The 20,297-nt window shown below is 40.7% G+C and overlaps 1 protein-coding gene across 7 annotated transcripts in view; it reads left to right on the top strand.

Moving 5' to 3' along the window:
- Nucleotides 1–20,297, top strand: part of TDRD9 (tudor domain containing 9) — a 114,700-nt gene that overhangs the window by 31,816 nt on the left and 62,587 nt on the right. For all 7 annotated transcript variants that reach the window (XR_013825334.1, XR_013825335.1, XR_013825336.1 and 4 more), the window contains exons 7-8: nt 2,204–2,368; nt 7,115–7,218. Coding sequence is in view for 4 of the 7 variants with exons in the window: in XM_079908017.1 (XP_079764143.1) it covers nt 2,204–2,368; nt 7,115–7,218 (269 nt within the window). In the remaining 3 variants the exon portion in view is untranslated. The remainder of the gene's footprint in view (nt 1–2,203; nt 2,369–7,114; nt 7,219–20,297) is intronic.

The following is a 20,297-nucleotide window of genomic DNA, read 5'->3' as shown; positions in this document are numbered from 1 at the left end:
GTCCCCTGCATTGGCAGGCGGATTCTTAACCACTGCGCCACGAGGGAAGCCCCAAAATTCCTTTTTTCTTACTTTTTAGAAAGAGAGTGGCTGTCAGAGACTTAGATGCAGGAGCACGGGCAGATGGGCCTTCCAGTCCCCCCCTCCGCTCCCCACCCAAACCTTTAGAGGTCCCTGGCTTTGTGCCATCCCCCAGCCTGCTGACCCTGCTGTCACCGCTGGCTGACCAGACTCAGCCCAGGCCACCCTGGACAAGCAGGTGTCTTGGGCAGGCTGTTGAATGGTCTGTCTGGAGGAGAGGCTGAGAGCTGCTTGGGGGAGGGCGCACGACAGGGAAGTTGGTGGCAGCACGGAACCTCGTAGCTTTGAGCAGTCCAGATTTGACCTTCTCGTCGCCTGCTGCCTCAGTAGAACAAAAGCCTTGCAGTTCGTTAGCCTCACTGTTCCTTGGTAGGTGGTTTAGAGAACATCTGCTGCAATGGGTTTGCCCCTTGGGGGCCACTCTTACACCCCAAGTGGTTTCTCAGAGCCTGCCTTCTAACCACAAGCATCTTGTCTCAGTGAGTTCTGGTCAGCAGGACTTTGACCTCTTGTATCTAACATTAGCTGGGAAAATGCAGACATTTTGTTTACCCAGTAAGTGTATTAATAATACCTGTGTAAAGTTTTTACTTTTCTGCTAAGATTTACACTTCAGAAACGTAGTAGGCAGTCAGTGGTCAGCAGATAGCTGTGTTTACCTCCTGCTTAGCATTTTGGAGACTGGTGGATGGCACAGACCCTTTGTAACGCTGCCACCTTCTCCAGGGCCCAGCTGATGGGCTGTGGATGCTGCCTCTGGTATTCATGGCTGAGTTTCTTAAGGATGTCATCCCATATTTGCTTGTTGGCAAAACTGAAACCTGTGGTGAGTCCCTGGGCCTCTGCTGTCCCACTTGGTCTGGACTGGTTCCCCTGGGCTGCTGCACAGCGGCCGTCCTGGGGCTTCTCCAGTTTCTCGGCTTAGAGTCAAGGTTTTATGGGCCCCTTTTCTTCCTCTTTCATGCCTTTTTTTTAAAAGAGCTTTTTTATATTTTTAATAAATTTATTTTATTTATTTATTTTTGTCTGCGTTGGGTCTTCGTTGCTGCGCGTGGGCTTTTTCTAGTTCCAGCGAGCAGGGGTTACTCTTTGTTGCGGTGTGCCGTCTTCTCATTGCAGTGGCTTCTCGTTGCGGAGCACAGGCTCTAGGCATGTGGGCTTCAGTAGTTGTGGCACGTGGGCTCAGTAGTTGTGGCTCGTGGGCTCAGTAGTTGTGGCTTGCAGGCTCCAGAGCGCAGGCTCTGTTGTGGCACATGGGATTCGTTGCTCTGCGGCATGTGGGATCTTCCCGGACCAGGGCTCGAACCCGTGTCCCCTACATTGGCAAGCAGATTCTTAATCACTGCACCACCAGGGAAGCCCTCTCTTTGGTGCTTTTTACGCCCTCATTTTTCTGGAGCATAACATCTAGTAGCTTATTCTGTCTTAAGTTAGCTTTCTTTTTTTTTTTTTAGCTGTAGCTTTTTTTTTTTTTTAATAAATTATTTTATTTATTTTATTTTCGGCTGCGTTGGGTCTTCGTTGCTGCACGCGGGCTTTCTCTAGTTGTGGCGAGCGGGGGCTACTCTTTGTTGCGGTGCATGGGCTTCTCATTGCAGTGGCTTCTCTTGCTGTGGAGCACGGGCTCTAGGTGCGCAGGCTTCAGTAGTTGTGGCATGTGGGCTCAGTAGCTGTGGCTCACGGGCTCTAGAGCGCAGGCTCAGTAGTTGTGGCGCACGGGTTTAGTTGCTCCACGGCATGTGGGATCTTCCGGACCAGGGCTCGAACCTGTGTCCCCTGCATTGGCAGGTGGATTCTTAACCACTGCACCATCAGGGAAGCCCTTAAGTTAGCTTTCTGATGCAAAGTGTCCTTTTACGTTAATGGTTGTAATTTAGCATAATTGGAGAAATGTAGTTTCTCACTTGATAAAGCAATTGATGAGAAATTTAAAAGTTGGCATCTCTGAGCATTCTTTAAACTGTAATAATTTGAATTACACTGGAGATCAAATTGAAGTATTCAGTTAAAGTTTTGAAAATTATTAAAACAGAAGACAAGCCTAGAATTGTAAAAGTATTTCATTTCAGTTATTATTATCATCATCATTTTGTCTGTTTTAATGGTTTTTCTTACTCTGTAGGTAGTCCTGATGTCAGCCACCATCAACTGTAAAGAGTTTGCAGATTACTTTGCTGTTCCTGTTCAGAACAAGGTGAACCCTGCTTATATTTTTGAAGTAGAAGGAAAGCCCTATGCAGTTGAGGAGTATTATCTTAATGATTTGGAGCACGTTCATCATAGCAGGGTATGTTGGAATGCATTGTTTCTTTCACAGTGAATGTACTTTTGTATTTGATCACACCTGCATTTATTAGCTACAATTGAAAGGCTCTTTTGGAGCTTAAAATTGGATCAGAGAGATGGTGTGGGATGGGGCTGGAGAAGAATAAGAGGAAGGAAGCTCCGGGGTTTGTTGTCATAAACGTGAGCATGATAAGCACTCTGTGTGTCCCGGTGAAATTTATTCAAACTGCTTTTGTACTTTATTGATGTTGAAGAAAAAAATGTCAGCTTTTGGTCAGCTACAAAATTGCAGATTCAGCTGAGGGTAGGAGGTAATTTTATTTCTGTTAAATTAAATTTTCTAATGTAAGTTGTATTGCTCTAAACTGAAGGAGGATTGCATTGTCGGAACAGTGTGTGATAACATATTCTTATGAAAAGTTGCAGTTGATTTACAGTTGTTTTCACGTGGGTAATACATTTATAGGATTTGAAGATCGAAGAGTATATGTAGGTATAAAATATCTCCTTCCTACTCCTGTCCATTGTCTGCCCAGTTCCCCCACTAAATTATTGTCATTAATTTCTCTGGATCTTTCCATATTTACAAGCAAATATGGATGTATTGTTTCTCTTTTTTACAGAATGATAGCATTCTATGTGCATCTTGTTTTTTTTTCACTTACCTTTTCACATTTTTTACATGTCATATAGTTTCTTCACTCCCTTTTTAGAGCTACATAACATTCTTTTATGTGAATATAAATATTATTCTTTTTTTAAAATTGAAGTATGGTTGATTTACAATGTTGTGTTAGTTTCTGGTGTGCAAAGTGATTCGGTTATATATATATTGTGTGTGTATATATATTCTTTTTCATATTCTTTTCCATTATGGTTTATTACAGGGTCTTGAATATAGTTCCCTGTGCTATACAGTAGGACCTTAACTGTTTATGTATTTTATATGTAGTAGTTGGTATCTGCTAATCCCAAACTCCTAATTTATCTCTCCCCCACCCGTTTTCCCCTTTCATAACCAGAAGTTTGTTTTCTATGTCTCTGAGTCTTTCTGCAAATAAGTTCATTTGTATCATATTTTAGATTCCACATGTAAGAGATACCATATGGTATTTGTCTTTCTCTGTCTGACTTACTTCACTTAGTATGATAATCTCTATGTCCATCCATGTTGCTGCAAATGGCATTATTTCATTCTTTTCTATGGCTGAGTAGTGTTCCATTGTGTATATGTACCACATCTTCTTTACCCATTCATCTGTCGATGGACATTTAGGTTGCTTCTGTGCCTTGGCTATTGTGAATAGTGCTGCTATGAACGTTGGGGTGCATGTAGTAAAGATTATTATTTATTTAACTAATCTCCAGTGTTTCTTATCTTTTTCTGCTCTAGGATCCCACATTGTGTTTAGCTGTCATGTCTCCTTAGGTTCCCCTGGGCTGTGACAGTTTCTCAGACTTCTCTTATTTTTGATGACCTTGATGATTTTTAGGAGAACTGGCCAGGTATTTTGTAGGATGCCCCATTACTGGAATTTTTCTGGTGTTTTTCTCATGATTAGACCGGGGCTGTGAATTTGGGGGAGGAAGAGCACCGGGGTGAAGTTGTTTCATCACATAATGACCAGCAGCACGGCTCATCGCTGGTGACAGGCCTTATCTCCTGGCCCCGGTGGTGGTTACCAGGTTTCTCCCTTGTAACGTTACTCTGCCCTCCTTTTCTTTTTCCATATATATGTATGTGTGTGTGTGTATGTATACCCCCCCCAAGGTTATGAACAGAGTAAGGAGACACATTCTTTCCTTTTCTTACTGGACTCCGTGGTAGGAAACAAGTCTCTCTAAGTGCAGCCCGTATTCAAGGTGGAGGGGAGAGGGCCCGTATTTATAACATTTAACCATTGTGCCTTGTCTGACCCATTTTGGAATATGAGAGTAATAATGCTTTACTAGTCTTTTCACCTGGCCAATGTCTGATTGACTTCTGTTGATGTGTATTTTGTGTTTGATTCCTTGTGGATATGCTGAGGAGTGGGGTCTGGCCTGGGCATGTGCCCTGAGCCCGTGTAGGCCCTGGCAACAGATGGGTGCATTGTGTTCACCTGCTAGAGGACATCTGGCCCCAGCGCTGTTTACCGTATGTCCTGATCGGTGTCACTTAGGGTTTCAGTGAACCGATACTCAAGATTTAACTCTGTATTAATTTTAAGCCTTACAGAAAAGGTGCTTTATGTAGATTCTATTATAATTTTTGGAGTCAGAGGGCCTTTGTTAAAATCAGTTTTATTACCGTGATTAGTCGTGCTGTCATGTGATTACTCAGCACGCTGTCTCGTGTTGCGAGGGAGAAGGTCCTCCTCCTCCAGAGCAGCGGCCTCTCCACCCTGTGGTTGTCTCATACCTTCCCACCTCCTTAGGGGCCTCGTCTGATTCACTGCCCTCCTCTCTGTGTCTTTCCTAGCATCTTGTCCACATTTAAACGGCACTGAGTCTCTTTCATCTTAAGAGACACCCACGTTAGGTGCACTGTTTCTCATAGCTTTTGCCAGACTCTGAACTCCCAGTGCCCGCTTCTCCCCCCTCCCCCCACTCACTGCCGCCTCTCAGCCAGGACTGCACCCCACAGTGTCACAGGTAGCCACCTCGTGAGGTCCAGAGCACTCGGCCCTACACCCCCTGAGCTCTCGCTAATATTTGACCCTGTTGGCCACTTTGATTTTCTTGAAACTCACCATTCCCCTGGGTCCCATGATGCCCTCCTGGTCTTTCTGTTACCAACTCTGGCTGTTACTTTCAGTGTCCTTTGAAGAGCCCTTTTCATGCTTCATTTTCAACTTTTTTTTTAATTGCCAAAAAACCCTCACAAAACCTGCCCGTAGGAAAGGACATAAAATGTAATCGCGAACTGGGATAAATTGTGGCCCCCCGTGATCTGCAGCCTGGTCCAGCAGCAGCGCATGGCCCACTCCCCAGGCCTCCCCGTGGGTTCTTTTCGGAGCACACTCCACCACCCTAGAGCATCACCGTTCTGTAATTCTGCTTGATTTTGCTGTAATCCATTTGAAGGGGAATTGGGAGGATGGTGTAGGACGGGTTGCTTCCCGGACAGGCTGGTTGGCCTGGGCGAGGCCGACTGGGATGGAGGCAGACAGGCAGGGCTCCAGGGCCTCAGCTTGGAACAGAAACACCATGGTCGCTGAACACTGGGCACCGGTGGGTGGGCTGACTGGAGCCACCCTGGCCCCGCCTCTGTGAATAGCAGCGCTTCCCTCCACAGTCCCGCTCCTGACTGAGCATGCCCTCTGCAGTGCACTTCACTCCACTGCCTGCCCACACCGTGCTCTCCGGGAATGCGGAGGCTTGTCTGTCGTGCCTCCTCCTGGTTTCCTCTCCGCAAACAGAAGGGGATGGGTTCAACAGGTCGATGGGTGGGCTGTGACTAGTGTATGTCCTTTGTCACCTGTGTCAAGGCTGGCTTGGAGAAAGCAGGGCTATGTTTGGTATCTTAGCAGTGTGTTCAAAAAATATTCTCTAGGCTTGGATTCTAGAACTCAGTGAAATCACTTGTGAACTGATGTCATGCTTTTCCCACAACCTGTTTGTAGGAAAACAATTCTAGATGGATTTGGATCTACTGTTGGAGTTTGTGAAAAGTATACCTTTCCTTCTATTTCTTTTTTGTCTGGTTGTGTTATGGTAAATACTGGTTATTGTTTGGGTAAAGTAGCAAATTATTTAAAGGTTGAACGTCAAGAATGCTTATTCAAAATTATTGATTAAATAAGAGTCAATTTGTCATATTTATATTAGTAGAATTGTAATTTTAATGAAACATGGATTATTTGAATACTAGCTGACTTAATTTACTCTAAGTAAAACTCCTTGGAAAAGGAGTTTCTCCTGAAGTCTTCTGATCTGTTTTTCACAAAATCAAATGTTGTGTCTTTCATACAGTACTTGATAAGTAAAATTATTAAATAAACAAAATAAACAAAAATATTCTTGGTGAAAAAACTCAGTATGGCTATGAAATAGATTTTATGGCAACAATGACATAACCTAATGCTGGATATTCTGGAGAGATATGCAGTGATGGCCTTGGTCCTATGAACACTCTCAGCTCAGACTGGTAATTCTAACCCCACCAGGGAGTCTGTGGATGTGGTTGAAGCCCAGTGTTCCAGAGAAGCACCTGAAGGGCAAGTTTAAAGGAACTGGCCTCCATGTGGCTTTGTTTTAATACACAATTAAAAGTAGTCTGGGGACCCCCTCAAAAAGCTTGGTAGCTATAATATGACATGGTTATATTATTACTGTAAATTGGCAGATACAGACGGGCTGTTGCCTTCTCCCAGTACTTGTGATTTTTAGGGCTACTTTCCACATGATGCTGTTGCAGCCCTCAGGCGCTCTGAGGTCGAGGGCATGAGCACTGCCTCTGACCAGAAGCTCTTCCTGGCTCCACCGGCATTGGGAGCAACTTTTTCTTTGTTTTCGGAATAGATTTCCCACCAGAGGTCTCACTTCTGTACGTGTGGACCCTGACTCCTCCGTTGCTCCTGCGACGTGTGTGCTGTGAGTGTCGGGGCCTTGAGAAGGGCTTGACGCTTAGCATTCACCAGATACTGGCTGCAAACGATGCCATGTTGGTTCGGGGTATTTGTTACGGTGGTAAACTCGCGGGTCACCCATCCAACACGAGTTTCCTTGGTGATCCTGTTTTGGCTTTTCCTCTTCCTCTTTCTAGCTTTCTCCTCACCTCTTGGAGGAGCCAGTGATAACCAAGGACATCTATGAAGTCGCTGTCTCCCTCATTCAGATGTTTGATGACTTGGACATGAAGGAGAGTGGGTAAGAGGTGCTCCACGTGGCAGTGTACTTGAATGTATCTGAGAATTAAGAAATCTTTATTCTTTCTGAAGCTTTTTACTGTTTTTATAATAGTAACTGTAGATACTGTTTCAGTAGTCACTGTGTATATTTTAAAATAATGTCAGTATCTTGCAAATTTTTTTACTGGAAACTTCTATTTTAAAGTAGTTAAAATCATGCTAAGAACAGTTTAGGACTGACTGTGTTTAAAGCTAGAAACTGCAGCCTGAAGATAGAATAGTTTTTCCAGACACGCAGAAGTCATGTCAGGGCTTCCCTGGTGGCGCGGTGGTTGGGAATCTGCCTGCCAGTGCAGGGGACATGGGTTCGAGCCCTGGTCCAGGAAGATCTCACATGGCGCGGAGCAACTAAGCCCGTGTGCCACAACTACTGAGCCTGTGCTCTAAAGCCTGCAAGCCACAACTACTGAGCCCATGTGCCACAACTACTGAAGCCCGGGTGCCTAGAGCCCATGCTCTGCAGCAAGAGAAGCCATTGCAATGAGAAGCCTGTGCACCGCAACGAAGAGTAGCCCCTGCTCACTGCAACTAGAGAAAGCCCACGTGCAGCAACGAAGACCCAACACAGGCAAAAGCTAATTAATTAATTAAAAAGTAGAAAGATAAAACCAAAAGCTAATAAAAATCTTAAAAAAAAAAAAGGAAGTCATGTCAGTCAAGCCACTCACAGTCCTAAGGTAAAACTCAAACGACCACATTAGGAGAAACTGTTGAAAGCCTTTCTTTGCCTTTGTTTCCATTTACTGTAAAGATATATTCCCGATTCTAAGCAGTCTCCCATTGTAATCCAGACGTTTTTTCATTTAGCTGGCTCTTTGAAACCTAGAACATATTTAAGGACAATTTTAGATTCCAAGTGGTAGTTAGAGTCTCAATTTTCAAAATATTATGCCATATTAAGACCTTTTACTGTGCTCATTTTGCTACAGCTCATAAATGCCATTTATATATTGGGACAACAAACAGAATATAGATTCCACCTCCTCATAGTAACCAGCACTCGGTTGCTGGGAAAGCTGTTCTCTTATAGGCCCTAGACACACACAGACATGGTATTTCTCTTCTTTTAGTTGTGTAACGTAAACATACAGAAAGTGTCAAGGTATCCACTGTCTTTAGTTCCTCTTCAAGGTATTCATTGTCTTACATTCCTGGTGAACAGTACCTTGCAGTGAGGTGGCTGTATTCTGCGCCTTCAGAATAGATTTCCTGCCAGACATTTCACTTTTGTGTGTTCGGATTCTGACTCCCCCGTTTCTCCAGTGCCGGGGTCAGGGATGTGCCAGGATCTCCATGTGTCTGGGGCCTTGAGTAGTGCTTGACACATGAGTTGGAAAATCCAAGTTACATGCAGCTCTGTTTTTAAGCTCCCACAATTTTTTTGTTTTTTTTAATATGATCAGTGTGTTTAGCTTTACTCAGATATATATCATTTTATTCATCAGTTTCATCTTAGACTTTCCTTTTTTTACCTTTTCTAATTTCTTAAGTAACTTTATTGAGGTATAATTTACATATATTAAATATACCCATTTTTATTGTCTTTCAATATTTTGTGATATTTTCCCATAATATTCTGGCTTCTCTTATTATGGTGAGAGGTTACCTTTTGGTTCAGCTGTTCCTTGTCGGTAAATCTGCCTTTGCCTGGTTAACTTTCAGCCTCCTTCCTTGTCTTTGTCCTGTGGTTTGACTGCTGTGAATAGGTGTGGCAGTCTTTTCATTGATCTTGCTTGAGGCTCAGTGGACTCAGGGAGTCTGAATGGTGGTGGCTTGGGTGTTGCCCAGCAACCTTTCATCCAGTAGTATCCACTGATGCTCTCTCCTGAGTCATTGGTACATTAGTGAGGTTCTGATTTTATCACTTGTTCTTATTATTCTCTGAGATTGTTCTATAAAGAGGAATTTTCCTTTTATTACCTTGCCTCTTTTCTCCTTATCTCTCTCTCTTTTCATGTCACAGTGGACTTATGGATTTTTTTTTTGTTTTAAATAGATTTTATTTTTTAGAGCAGTTTTAGGTTCAAGGCAAAATTGAGCAGAAAGTACAAACAGTTCCTGTGTACCCCCTCTCCTACAGATGCACAGCCTCCCCTCCTATCAAGTCTCCTACCAGAGTAGCACATTTGTTACAATTGACACATCATTATCACTCAGAGACTATAGTTTAGGGTTCACTCTTAACCCTAAAGATTCCTAGAAATCCTCTGTGCTTGACCTGTTCATCCCTTCCTCCTCCATAACCTCTGGCAATCACTGACCTTTTACTGTCTCCATGGTTTTGCCTTTTCCAGAATGTCATAGAGTTGGAATCGTACATATTGCAGCTTTCAGATTGGCTTCTTTCACTTAGAAATAAGCGGTTAAAGTTCCTCCATGTCCTTTCAGGGCTTCTTAGTGCTGAATCATATTTCGTCATCTGGATGCACCACAGTCTGTTTACCTGTTCACCTACTGAAGGACATCTTGGTTGCTTTCAAGTTTTGGCAATTGTGAATAAAGCCACTGTAAACATCCAAGTGCAGGTTTTTGTGTGGATGTAAGTTTTCATTTCATTTGAGTAAATACCAACGAGTGCATTTGTTAGATCATATGGTAAGAGTATGTTTAGTTTTGTAAGAAACTGCGAAATTGTGCTCCGAAGTGGCTGCACCGTTTTGCATTCCCACCAGCAATGAACAAGAGTTCCTGTTGCTCCACATCCTCGCCAGCCTTTGGTGCTGTCAGTGTTCTGACAGTTCTAATAGGTATGCAGTGGTATCTTGTTTTAATTTGCATTTCCCTGATGACATATGTTGTGGAGCATCTTTTCATAGGTTTATTTGGCATCTGTGTGTCTTATTTGGTGATGTGTCTTTTCAGGGCTTTTGCCCATTTTTTACTTGGATTGTTCATATTCTTATTGTTGAGTTCTAAAAGCATTATATATATATTTAGGATAACAGGTCTTTTTATCATATACGTGTTTTGCAAATGCTTCCTCTTGGTCTGTGGTTTGTCTTCTCATTCTCTTGAGACTCATGGATTTTATTTATTTAAAGTGTCAAAGTTAATCAGTTTTATTTTTTTAACAGTCAGTTGTCCAAAATTTGGCCAGTGGGAGCCTTTGGTAAGTTGGCTCCTGTATTATTTGACGTGACTTCCTTAGTTTTGGGGCATTTATTTGCTTTCTGGCACAAGGTGTTCCAAGCCATTCATCTTGTTCTTTCCCTGCACTAGACCAAGAATCATTTCTCCAAGGAACTGATTCTTGTAGTGAGGAATGTTTTTAGAAAACACGATTTGGATTCTAAATGTGCTCATTGCTACTGGGGTGTCTGTCATTGCATCTAAGTCTTTTCAGTGGCTGTAGCTGGAAATGTATTATTTATTTATTTTATTGAAGTATAGTTGATTTACAATGTTGTGTTAGTTCCAGGTGTACAGCAAAGGGATTCGTGTATATATATATATATTCTTTTTCAGATTCTTCTCAATTATAGGTTATATTCCACTGGAGTAATATTTCATTGTATATATATGTACCACATCTTCTTTATCTGTTCATCTGTCAGTGGACATTTAGGTTGTTTCCATGTCTTGGCTATTTGAGTAGTCTGCTGTGAACATAGGGGTGCATGTATCTTTTTGAGTAATAGTTTTGTCTGGATATATGCCCAGGAGTGGGATTGCTCTATCATATGGTAATTCTATTTTTAGTTATTGAAGGAACCTCCATACTCTTCTCCATAGTGGCTGCATCAACTTACATTCCCATTAACAGTGTAAGAGGGTTCCCTTTTCTCCACACCCTCTCCAGCATTTGTTATTTGTAGACTTTTTAATGATGGCCATTCTGACTGGTGTGAGGTGGTACCTCATTGTAGTTTTGACTTGCATTTCTCTAATAATTAGCAATGTTGAACATTTTTTCATGTGCCTGTTGCCCATCTGTATGTCTTCTTTGGAAAAATGTCTATTTGGAAATGTCTATTTCTGCCCATTTTTTGTTTTTTGTTGTTAGTAATTTATTTTAACTGTCATACATGAAATGATATTTAAACTCAAATTTAATATTGTTCTTTTCTTAGCTTTTCTTCTGTATGTTTGCTGCTGAACCAAACTCGGGTCTGCTCACCCACGTGCAGTAAAGCCAGCCTGCTGACGCTGGCTGTGGTGAAGGAGAGTGCAGGGTTTATTGCAGGCGCCAAGCACGGAGTCCAGGCAGCTCACGCTCAAAAAGCCCGAACTCCTTGAAAGCCTTTAAAGGCTTTTAAAGACAGGGTGAGGGAGGGTTGTGGGGTGCCTGATCAGCTTGTGGACGCTCGTCTGATTGGTTGTTGATGAGGTAATCGCGAGTCAACATCCTCAGCCTTCTGGTTCCAACTGGTCTGGGGTCTACAGGCTTGTGGTCACCATGCAGTTAACTTCTTCCACCTGGTGGGGGTTTCAGTATCTGCAAAACAGCTCAAAGGATGTGGCTCAGAATAGTACCTATTGCCCTTGAGGAGGAACTAAAGGTCCTTGACTTTGTTTAATGGCTAAACTATTATTATTTTGTCTTGCTTGACTGTTTTCCTTTGTTTCTGCATTTTTTCACTTCTCTGATTAAATTTGCTCTTTGGAACTCTCGGAAGGCCTGGGAGGCTAAAGTTTTTCTACAAATAAGAGGAAGGTGGAGGACATGGTGTGTGTGGGGGGTGGTTTCTGTCCTGGGAAGGCCCCATAGGGTCCTGCTTGATTACATTTTTAGTGCTTTTCTTAAACACCAAAACTTTCGGTTGCTAAAACATTATTTACTTATTTGTTTTCCCCCATAATATAATAAAAAATAGTTTAACAAGTAAATAGTGATAGTCCTTCTAAAACTAAACCTGTGAGTGAAGTATAAAACTGCTTTGCTGTTCCTTTTGTTCTTAGAATATATCCCACTGGATATACAGTCAGAGAGAGCTGTTCTCAAATATTACTTTAAATAATAATTCTGTTTGGTAATCAGTTTATTTTACACCTAGGTTCATTTGTTTATTAGTTGCCTATTTAAAACATTTTAAAGAACTCTATTTTAATTGATTATTTGCCATAATTTCCTTCCTTCCACTTTTTTGGTTTACTTTGTTACTGTTTTTTAACTATTAAATTGATTGTTACTTTAGTTTCATCCTTTTATTTTATTGATAGAAGTATTTAATCCATGAATTTTTATTTGGTGACTTCTGTGATTGATAGAAGTATTTAATTGATAGAAGTATTTAATTGATAGAAGTATTTAATCCATGAATTTTTATTTGGTGACTTCTGTGATTGTATCCCGTATGTTCTGATATATAGTGTTTTTGTTATTATTTTTGAGACAGTCTCAATTTTGGCTTATATTTCCCCTTTGACCCAAGAGAAATTTAAATTTTTTTGATAAAAGGGCCTTTAAGCACTTTTTACTAATAATGTCAAGTTTGATGGAATTGTTATCATAAAATATTATTTGTATTATTTTTGCTTCATGGAACTGAAGTGTTTTTTTTCCTGTGATCCAGCACATGGTCAGTTGTCATGAATATTCTGCATGCCCTTGAAATGACAATTTTTATTATCAGAGTGAAAAGTTTGACATATGGTCATAAGTTGCACACTATCCATTATGTTGTTAGCTTTTTAAATTTATTTATGTTTTTAGAATTCTTTTTTGATGTGGACCATGTTTTAAAGTCTTTATTGAATTTGTTACAATACCGCTTCTGCTTTATGTTTTGGTTTTTTGGCCCCAAGGCATGTGGGATCTCAGCTCCCCGACCAGGGATCAAACCAGCACCCCCTGCATTGGAAGGCGAAGTCTTAACCACTGGACCGCCAGGGAGGTCCCTAAATTTATTTTTTGACCTTTGGAATGGTTGTGGAATGAGACTGGTGTGTGAAGTCTCCTCTTATTAGTGTATTTCTGTTTCTGCCTTCATCATGTGTGGTTTCTGCTTTGTGAAGAGGGCTGCTCCAGTCTTTTGCTGCTAGATACTCATAACTGTCACAGTGTCGTGAACTATGGCCTTCTGCATTATACTGTGCCCTTCTTTGCCTTGCTTAATACTGTGGAGTCTGAATTCTACTTTGTCATATATCAAGATTGCAACTCTTGCTTTCTTTTGTTTGTCTTTACCTCTAAAATCTTTGCCATCCATTTGTTTTCATTTTCTGAATTGCTTAGTGTCTAAGTGTGAGTTTTGCGTATAGCATAGAGTTGGTTTTGCTTTGTGAGCTACTTGAAAATCTTTTTCTTTTGCTCATTGGCTTCAGCCATCCAGGCTTACTGATGTATGACTCATGTGTTCAGCCTCAGATATGTCATATTTATTGCATGGTCCTTCCTTTTCTTTTTATGTTTTGAATTTTTTCTTGGTAGTTAGGGATGTTTATACTTTTGTTTTTGTGTTTACCTTTAATACCTTTATATAAGGCCCATATGTTACATAGTCTTCTTATATTTGGTTTTTTTTTCCAATTTTTTTAAACTGACATATAGTTGATTTACAATATTGTGTTTTAGGTATACAGCATATTGATTCAGTTTTATATATGTGTGTGTGTGTGTGTGTGTGTATGTATATATATACTTTTTCAGGTTCTTTTCCCTTATAGGTTATTACAAAATATTGAGTATAGTTCCCTGTGCTATACAGTAAGTCCTTGTTAGTTATCTATTTTTTTTTGAATTTTATTTATTTTTTTATATAGCAGGTTCTTATTAGTCATCCATTTCATACACATCAGTGTACACATGTCCATCCCAATCTCCAAGTTCAGCACACGCCCCCGCCCCGCCCCCCCGCTGCTTTCCCCCCTTGGTGTCCATATGTTTGTTCTCTACATCTGTGTCTCTATTTCTGCCCTGCAGACCAGTTCATTGGTACCATTTTTCTAGGTTCCACATATATGTGTTAATATGCCATATTTGCTTTTCTCTTTCTGACTTACTTCACTCTGTACGACAGTCTCTCGATTCATCGACATCTCTACAAAGGACCCAATTTCATTCCTTTTTATGGCTGAGTAATATTCCATTGTATATATGTACCACATCTTTATCCACTCGTCTGTCAATGGGCATTTAGGTTGCTTCCGTGACCTGACTATTGTAAATAGTGCTGCAGTGAACATTGGGGTGCATGTGTCTTTTTGAATTATGGTTTTCTCTGGGTGTATGCCCAGTAGTGGGATTGCTGGGTCATATGGTAATTCTGTTTTTAGTTTTTGAAGGAACCTCCATACTGTTCTCTGTAGTGGCTGTATCAATTTACATTCCCACCAACAGTGCAAGAGAATTCCCTTTTCTCCACACCCTCTCCGGCATTTGTTGTTTGTAGATTTTCTGATGATGCCCATTCTAACTGGTGTGAGGTGGTACCTGATTGTAGTTTTGATTTGCATTTCTCTAATAATTAGTGATTTTAAACAGCTTTTCATGTGTTCCTTGGCCATCTGTATGTCCTCTTTGGAGAAATGTCTATTTAGGTCTTCTGCCCATTTTTTGATTGGGTTGTTAGTTTTTTTTAATATTGAGCTGCATGAGCTGTTTATATATTTTGGAGATTAATCCCTTGATTTGTTTGCAATATTTTTCCCCATTCTGAGGGTTGTCTTTTCGTTTTGTTTGTAGTTTCCTTTGCTTTGCAAAAGCTTTGAAAGATCCCATTTGTTTATTTTATTTTATTTATTTATTGTTATTATTTTTTTTTTGCGGTACGCGGGCCTCTCACTGCTGTGGCCTCTCCCGTTGCGGAGCACAGGCTCCAGACGCGCAGGCTCAGTGGCCATGGCTCACGGGCCCAGCTGCTTCGCGGCATGTGGGATCTTCCCAGACTGGGGCACGAACCCGTGTCCCCTGCATCGGCAGGCGGACTCTCAACCACTGCACCACCAGGGAAGCCCCCATTTGTTTATTTTTGTTTTTATTTCCATTACTCTAGGAGGTGGATCAAAAAAGATCTTGCTGTGATTTATGTCAAAGAGTGTTCTTCCTATGTTTTCCTCTAAGAGTTTTATAGTGTCCAGTCTTACATTTAGGTCTCTAATCCATTTTGAGTTTATTTTTGTGTATGGTATTAGGGAGTGTTCTAATTTCATTCTTTTTTATGTGGCTGTCCAGTTTTCCCAGCACCACTTATTGAAGAGACTGTCTTTTCTCCATTGTATATCCTTGCCTTCTTTGTCATAGATTAGTTGACCATAGGTGCGTGGGTTTATCTCTGTGCTTTCTATCTTGTTCCATTGATCTATATTTCTGCTTTTGTGCCAGTACCATATTGTCTTGATTACTGTAGCTTTGTAGTATAGTCTCAAGTCAGGGATTCTGATTCCTCCAGCTCCATTTTTTTCCCTCAAGACTGCTTTGGCTATTTGGGGTCTTTTGTGTCTCCATACAAATTTTAAGATTTTTTTGTTCTAGTTCTGTAAAAAATTGCCAATGGTAATTTGATAGGGATTGCATTTAATCTGTAGATTGCTTTGGGTAGTGTAGTCATTTCCACAATGTTGACTCTTTCAATCCAAGAACATAGTATATCTCTCCATCTGTTGGTATCATCTTTAATTTCTTTCAACAGAGTCTTATAGTTTTCTGCATGCAGGTCTTTTGTCTCCCTAGGTAGGTTTATTCCTAGGTATTTTACTCTTTTTGTTGCAGTGGTAAATGAGAGTATTTCCTTAATTTCTCTTTCTGATCTTTCATTGTTAGTGTGTAGGAATGCAAGAGATTTCTGTGCCTTAATTTTGTATCCTGCAACTTTACCAAATTCATTGATTAGCTCTAGTAGTTTTCTGGTGGCATCGTTAGGACTCTCTGTGTACAGTGTCATGTCATCTGCAGACAGTGCCAGTTTTACTTCTTTTCCAATTTGTATTCCTTTTATATCTTTTTCTTCTCTGATTGCTGTGGCTAGGACTTCCAAAACTATGTTGAATAATAGTGGTGAGAGTGGACATCCTTGTCTTGTTCCTGATCTTAGAGGAAATGCTTTCAGTTTTTCACCATTGAGAATGATGTTTGCTGTGGGTTTGACATATGTGGCTTTTATTATGTTGAGGTAGGTTCCCTCTATGCCCACTTTCTGGAGAGTTTTTATCATAAATGGGTGTTGAATTTTGTCAAAAGTTTTTTCTGCATCTGTTGAGATGATCATATGGTTTTTCTCCTTCAATTTGTGAATATGGTGTATCACATTGATTGATATGCATATATTGAAGAATCCTTGCATCCCTGGGATAAATCCCACTTGATCATGGTGTATGATCCTTTTAATTGTTGTTGGATTCTGTTTGCTAGTATTTTGTTGAGGATTTTTGCATCTAAATTCATCAGTGATATTGGTCTGTAATTTTCTTTTTTTGTAGTATCTTTCTCTGGTTTTGGTATCAGGCTGAAAGGGGCCTCATAGAATGAGTTTGGGAGTGTTCCTTCCTCTGCAATTTTTTGGAAGAGTTTGAGAAGGATGGGTGTTAGGTCTTCTTTAAATGTTTGATAGAATTCACCTGTGAAGCCATCTGGTCCTGGGCTTTTGTTTGTTGGAAGATTTTTTTTTTTTGCGGTACGCGGACCTCTCACTGTTGTGGCCTTTCCCGTTGTGGAGCACAGGCTCAGGACGCGCAGGCTCAGCGGCCATGGCTCACGGGCCCAGCCGCTCCGTGGCACGTGGGATCTTCCCGCACCGGGGCACAAACCTGTGTCCCCTGCATCGGCAGGTGGACTCTGAACCACTGCGCCACCAGGGAAGCCGTTGTTGGGAGATTTTTAATCACGGTTTCAATTTCATTACTTGTGATTGGTCTGTTCATATTTTCTGTTTCCTCCTGATTCAGTCTTGGAGGTTATACCTTTGTAAGAATTTGTCCATTTCTTCCAGGTTGTCCATTTTATTGGCATAGAGTTACTTGTAGTAGTCTCCTAGGAAGCTTTGTATTTCTGCAGTGTCTGTTGTAACTTCTCCTTTTTCATTTCTAATTTTATTGATTTGAGTCCTCTCCATCTTTTTCTTTTTTTAAAAAATTTATTTATTATTTATTTTTGGCTGTGTTGGGTCTTCATTTCTGTGCGAGGGCTTTCTTGAATTGTGGCAAGTGGGGGCTGCTCTTCATCGCCATGCACAGGCCTCTCACTATCGTGGCCTCTCTTCTTGCGGAGCACAGGCTCCAGATGCACAGGCTCAGTAGTTGTGGCTCACGGGCCAAGTTGCTCCGCGGCACGTGGGATCTTCCCAGACCAGGGCTCGAACCCGTGTCCCCTGCATTGGCAGGCAGATTCTCAACCACTGCACCACCAGGGAAACCCTGTCTTTTTCTTGATGAGTCTGGCTAATGGTTTATCAACTTTGTTTATCTTCTCAAAGAACCAGCTTTTAGTTTTATTGACCTTTGCTATTGTTTTCTTTGTTTCTATTTCATTTATTTCTGCTCTGATCTTTATGATTTCTTTCTTCTGCTAACTTTGGGTTTTGTTTGTTCTTCTTTCTCTAGTTCCTTTAGGTGTAAGGTTAGGTTGTTTATTTGAGATTTTTCTTGCTTCTTGAGGTAGGCTTGTATAGCTATAAACTTCCCTCTTTGAACTGCTTTTGCTGCATCCCGTAGGTTTTGGATCGTCAGGTTTTAATTACCATTTGTCTCTAGGTATTTTTTGATTTCCTCTTTGATTTCTTCAGTGATCTCTTGGTAATTTAGTAACGTATTGTTTAGCCTCCATGTGTTTGTGTTTTTTATGTTTTTTTCCCCCTGTAATTGATTTCTTAATCTCATAGTGTTGTGGTCAGAAAAGATGCTTGATATGATTTCAATTTTCTTAGAGTTACTGAGGCTTGATTTGTGACCACGATGTGATCTATCCTGGAGAATGTTCTGTGTGCACTTGAGAAGAAAGTGTAATCTGCTGTTTTTGGATGGAATGTCCTATAAATATCACTTAAATCTCTCTGGTCTATTGTGTCATTTAAAGCTTGTGTGTCCTTATTAATTTTCCGTTTGGATGGTCTGTCCATTGGTGTAAGTGAGGTGTTAAAGTCCCCCACTATTATTGTGTTACTGTCAGTTTCCTCTTTTATAGGTGTTAGCAGTTGCCTTATGTATTGAGGTGCTCCTATGTTGGGTGCATATATATTTATAATTGTTGTATCTTCTTCTTGGATTGATCCCTTGATCATTATGTAGTGTCTTTCCTTGTAACATTCTTTATTTTAAAGTCTATTTCATCTGATATGAGTATTGCTACTCCAGCTTTCTTTTGATTTCCATTTGCATGGAATATCTTTTTCCATCCCCTCACTTTCAGTCTGTATGTGTCCCTATATCTGAAGTGGCTCTCTGTAGACAGCATATATATGGGTCTTGTTTTTGTATCCATTCAGCAAGCCTGTGTCTTTTGGTTGGAGCATTTAATCCATTCACGTTTAAGGTAGTTATCGATATGTATGTTCCTATTACCATTTTCGTAATTGTTTTGGGTTTGTTTTTTTAGGTCCTTTTCTTCTCTTGTGTTTCCCATTTAGAGAAGTTCCTTTAGCATTTGTTGTAGAACTGGTTTGGTGGTGCTGAATTCTCTTAGCTTTTGCTTGTCTGTAAACTTTTGATTTCTCCATCGAATCTGAATGAGATCCTTGCTGGGTAGAGTAATCTTGGTTGTAGGTTCCTCCCTTTCATCACTTTAAGTATATCATGCCACTCCCTTCTGGCTTGTAGAGTTTCTACTGAGAAATCAGCTGTTAACCTTATGTTAACCTTATGGGAGTTCCCCTGTATGTTATTTGTCATTCTTCCCTTGCTGCTTTCAGTAATTTTTCTTTGTCTTCAACTTTTGCCAGTTTGATTACTACGTGTCCTGGTGTGTTTCTCCTTGGGTTTATCTGGCATGGGACTCTCTGCACTTCCTGGACTTGGGTGGCTATTTCCTTTCCCGTGTTAGGGAAGTTTTCGACTGTAATCTTTTGAAATATTTTCTCTGATCCTTTCTCTCTCTCTTCTCCTTCTGGGACCCCTATAATGTGAATGTTGCTGCATTTAATGTTGTCCCAGAGGTTTCTTAGGCTGTCTTCATTTCTTTTCATTCTTTTTTCTTTACTCTGTTCTGCAGCAGTGAATTCCACCATTCTGTCTTCCAGGTCGCTTATCCATTCTTCTGCCTCAGTTATTCTGCTATTGATTCCTTCTAGTGTATTTTTCATTTCAGTTATTGTGTTGTTCATCTCTGTTTGTTTGTTCTTTAATTTTTCTAGGTCTTTGTTAAATATTTCTTGCATCTTCAAGAAATGCCTCCATTCTTTTTCCGAGGTCCTGGATCATCTTCACTCTCATTATTCTGAATTCTTTTTCTGGAAGGTTGCTTATCTCCACTTCATTTTGTCGTTTTTCTGGGGTTTTAAGTTGTTCCTTCATCTGGTACCTAGCCCTCTGCCTTTTCATCTTGTCTCTCTTTCTGTGAATGCGGTTTTTGTTCCACAGGCTGTAGGATTGTACTTCTTCTTGCTTCTGCTGTCTACCCTCTGGTGGATCTGGTTATCTGTTTTATGCATAGTAGTGGGTATGTGTTAATCCCAAACTCCTTATTTATCCCTCCCCCAACCTTTCCCCTTTGGTAACCATAAATTTATTTTCTATGTCTGTGGGTCTATTTCTGTTTTGTGAATAAGTTCATTTATATCTTTTTTTTTTTTTTAAGATTCCACATATAAGTAGTATCATATGGTATTTGTCTTCCTCTGTCTGGCTTACTTCACTTAGTATGATAATCTCTAGGTCCATCCATGCCGCTGCAAATGGCATTATTTCATTCTTTTTATGGCTGAGTTGTATTCCATTGTATATGTACATGCACCACATCTTTCTTATCCATTCATCTGTCCATGGACAAGTTGGTTGCTTCCATGTCTCAGCTATTATAAATAGTGCTGCTCTGAACATAGGGGTACATTGTATCTTTTCGACTTATAGTTTTCTCCATGCTCAGGAGTGGGATTGCTGGATCATGTGGTAATTCTATTTTTAGTTTTCTGAGGCACCTCCATACTGTTTTCCATAGTGGCTTCATCAATT

This window comes from Stenella coeruleoalba, assembly GCF_951394435.1.
Source record: "Stenella coeruleoalba genome assembly, chromosome: 2".
Taxonomy (NCBI): domain Eukaryota; kingdom Metazoa; phylum Chordata; class Mammalia; order Artiodactyla; family Delphinidae; genus Stenella; species Stenella coeruleoalba.
The sequence above is the reverse complement of the archived record's forward strand: the minus strand, read 5'-3'. Positions and strand labels throughout refer to the sequence as shown.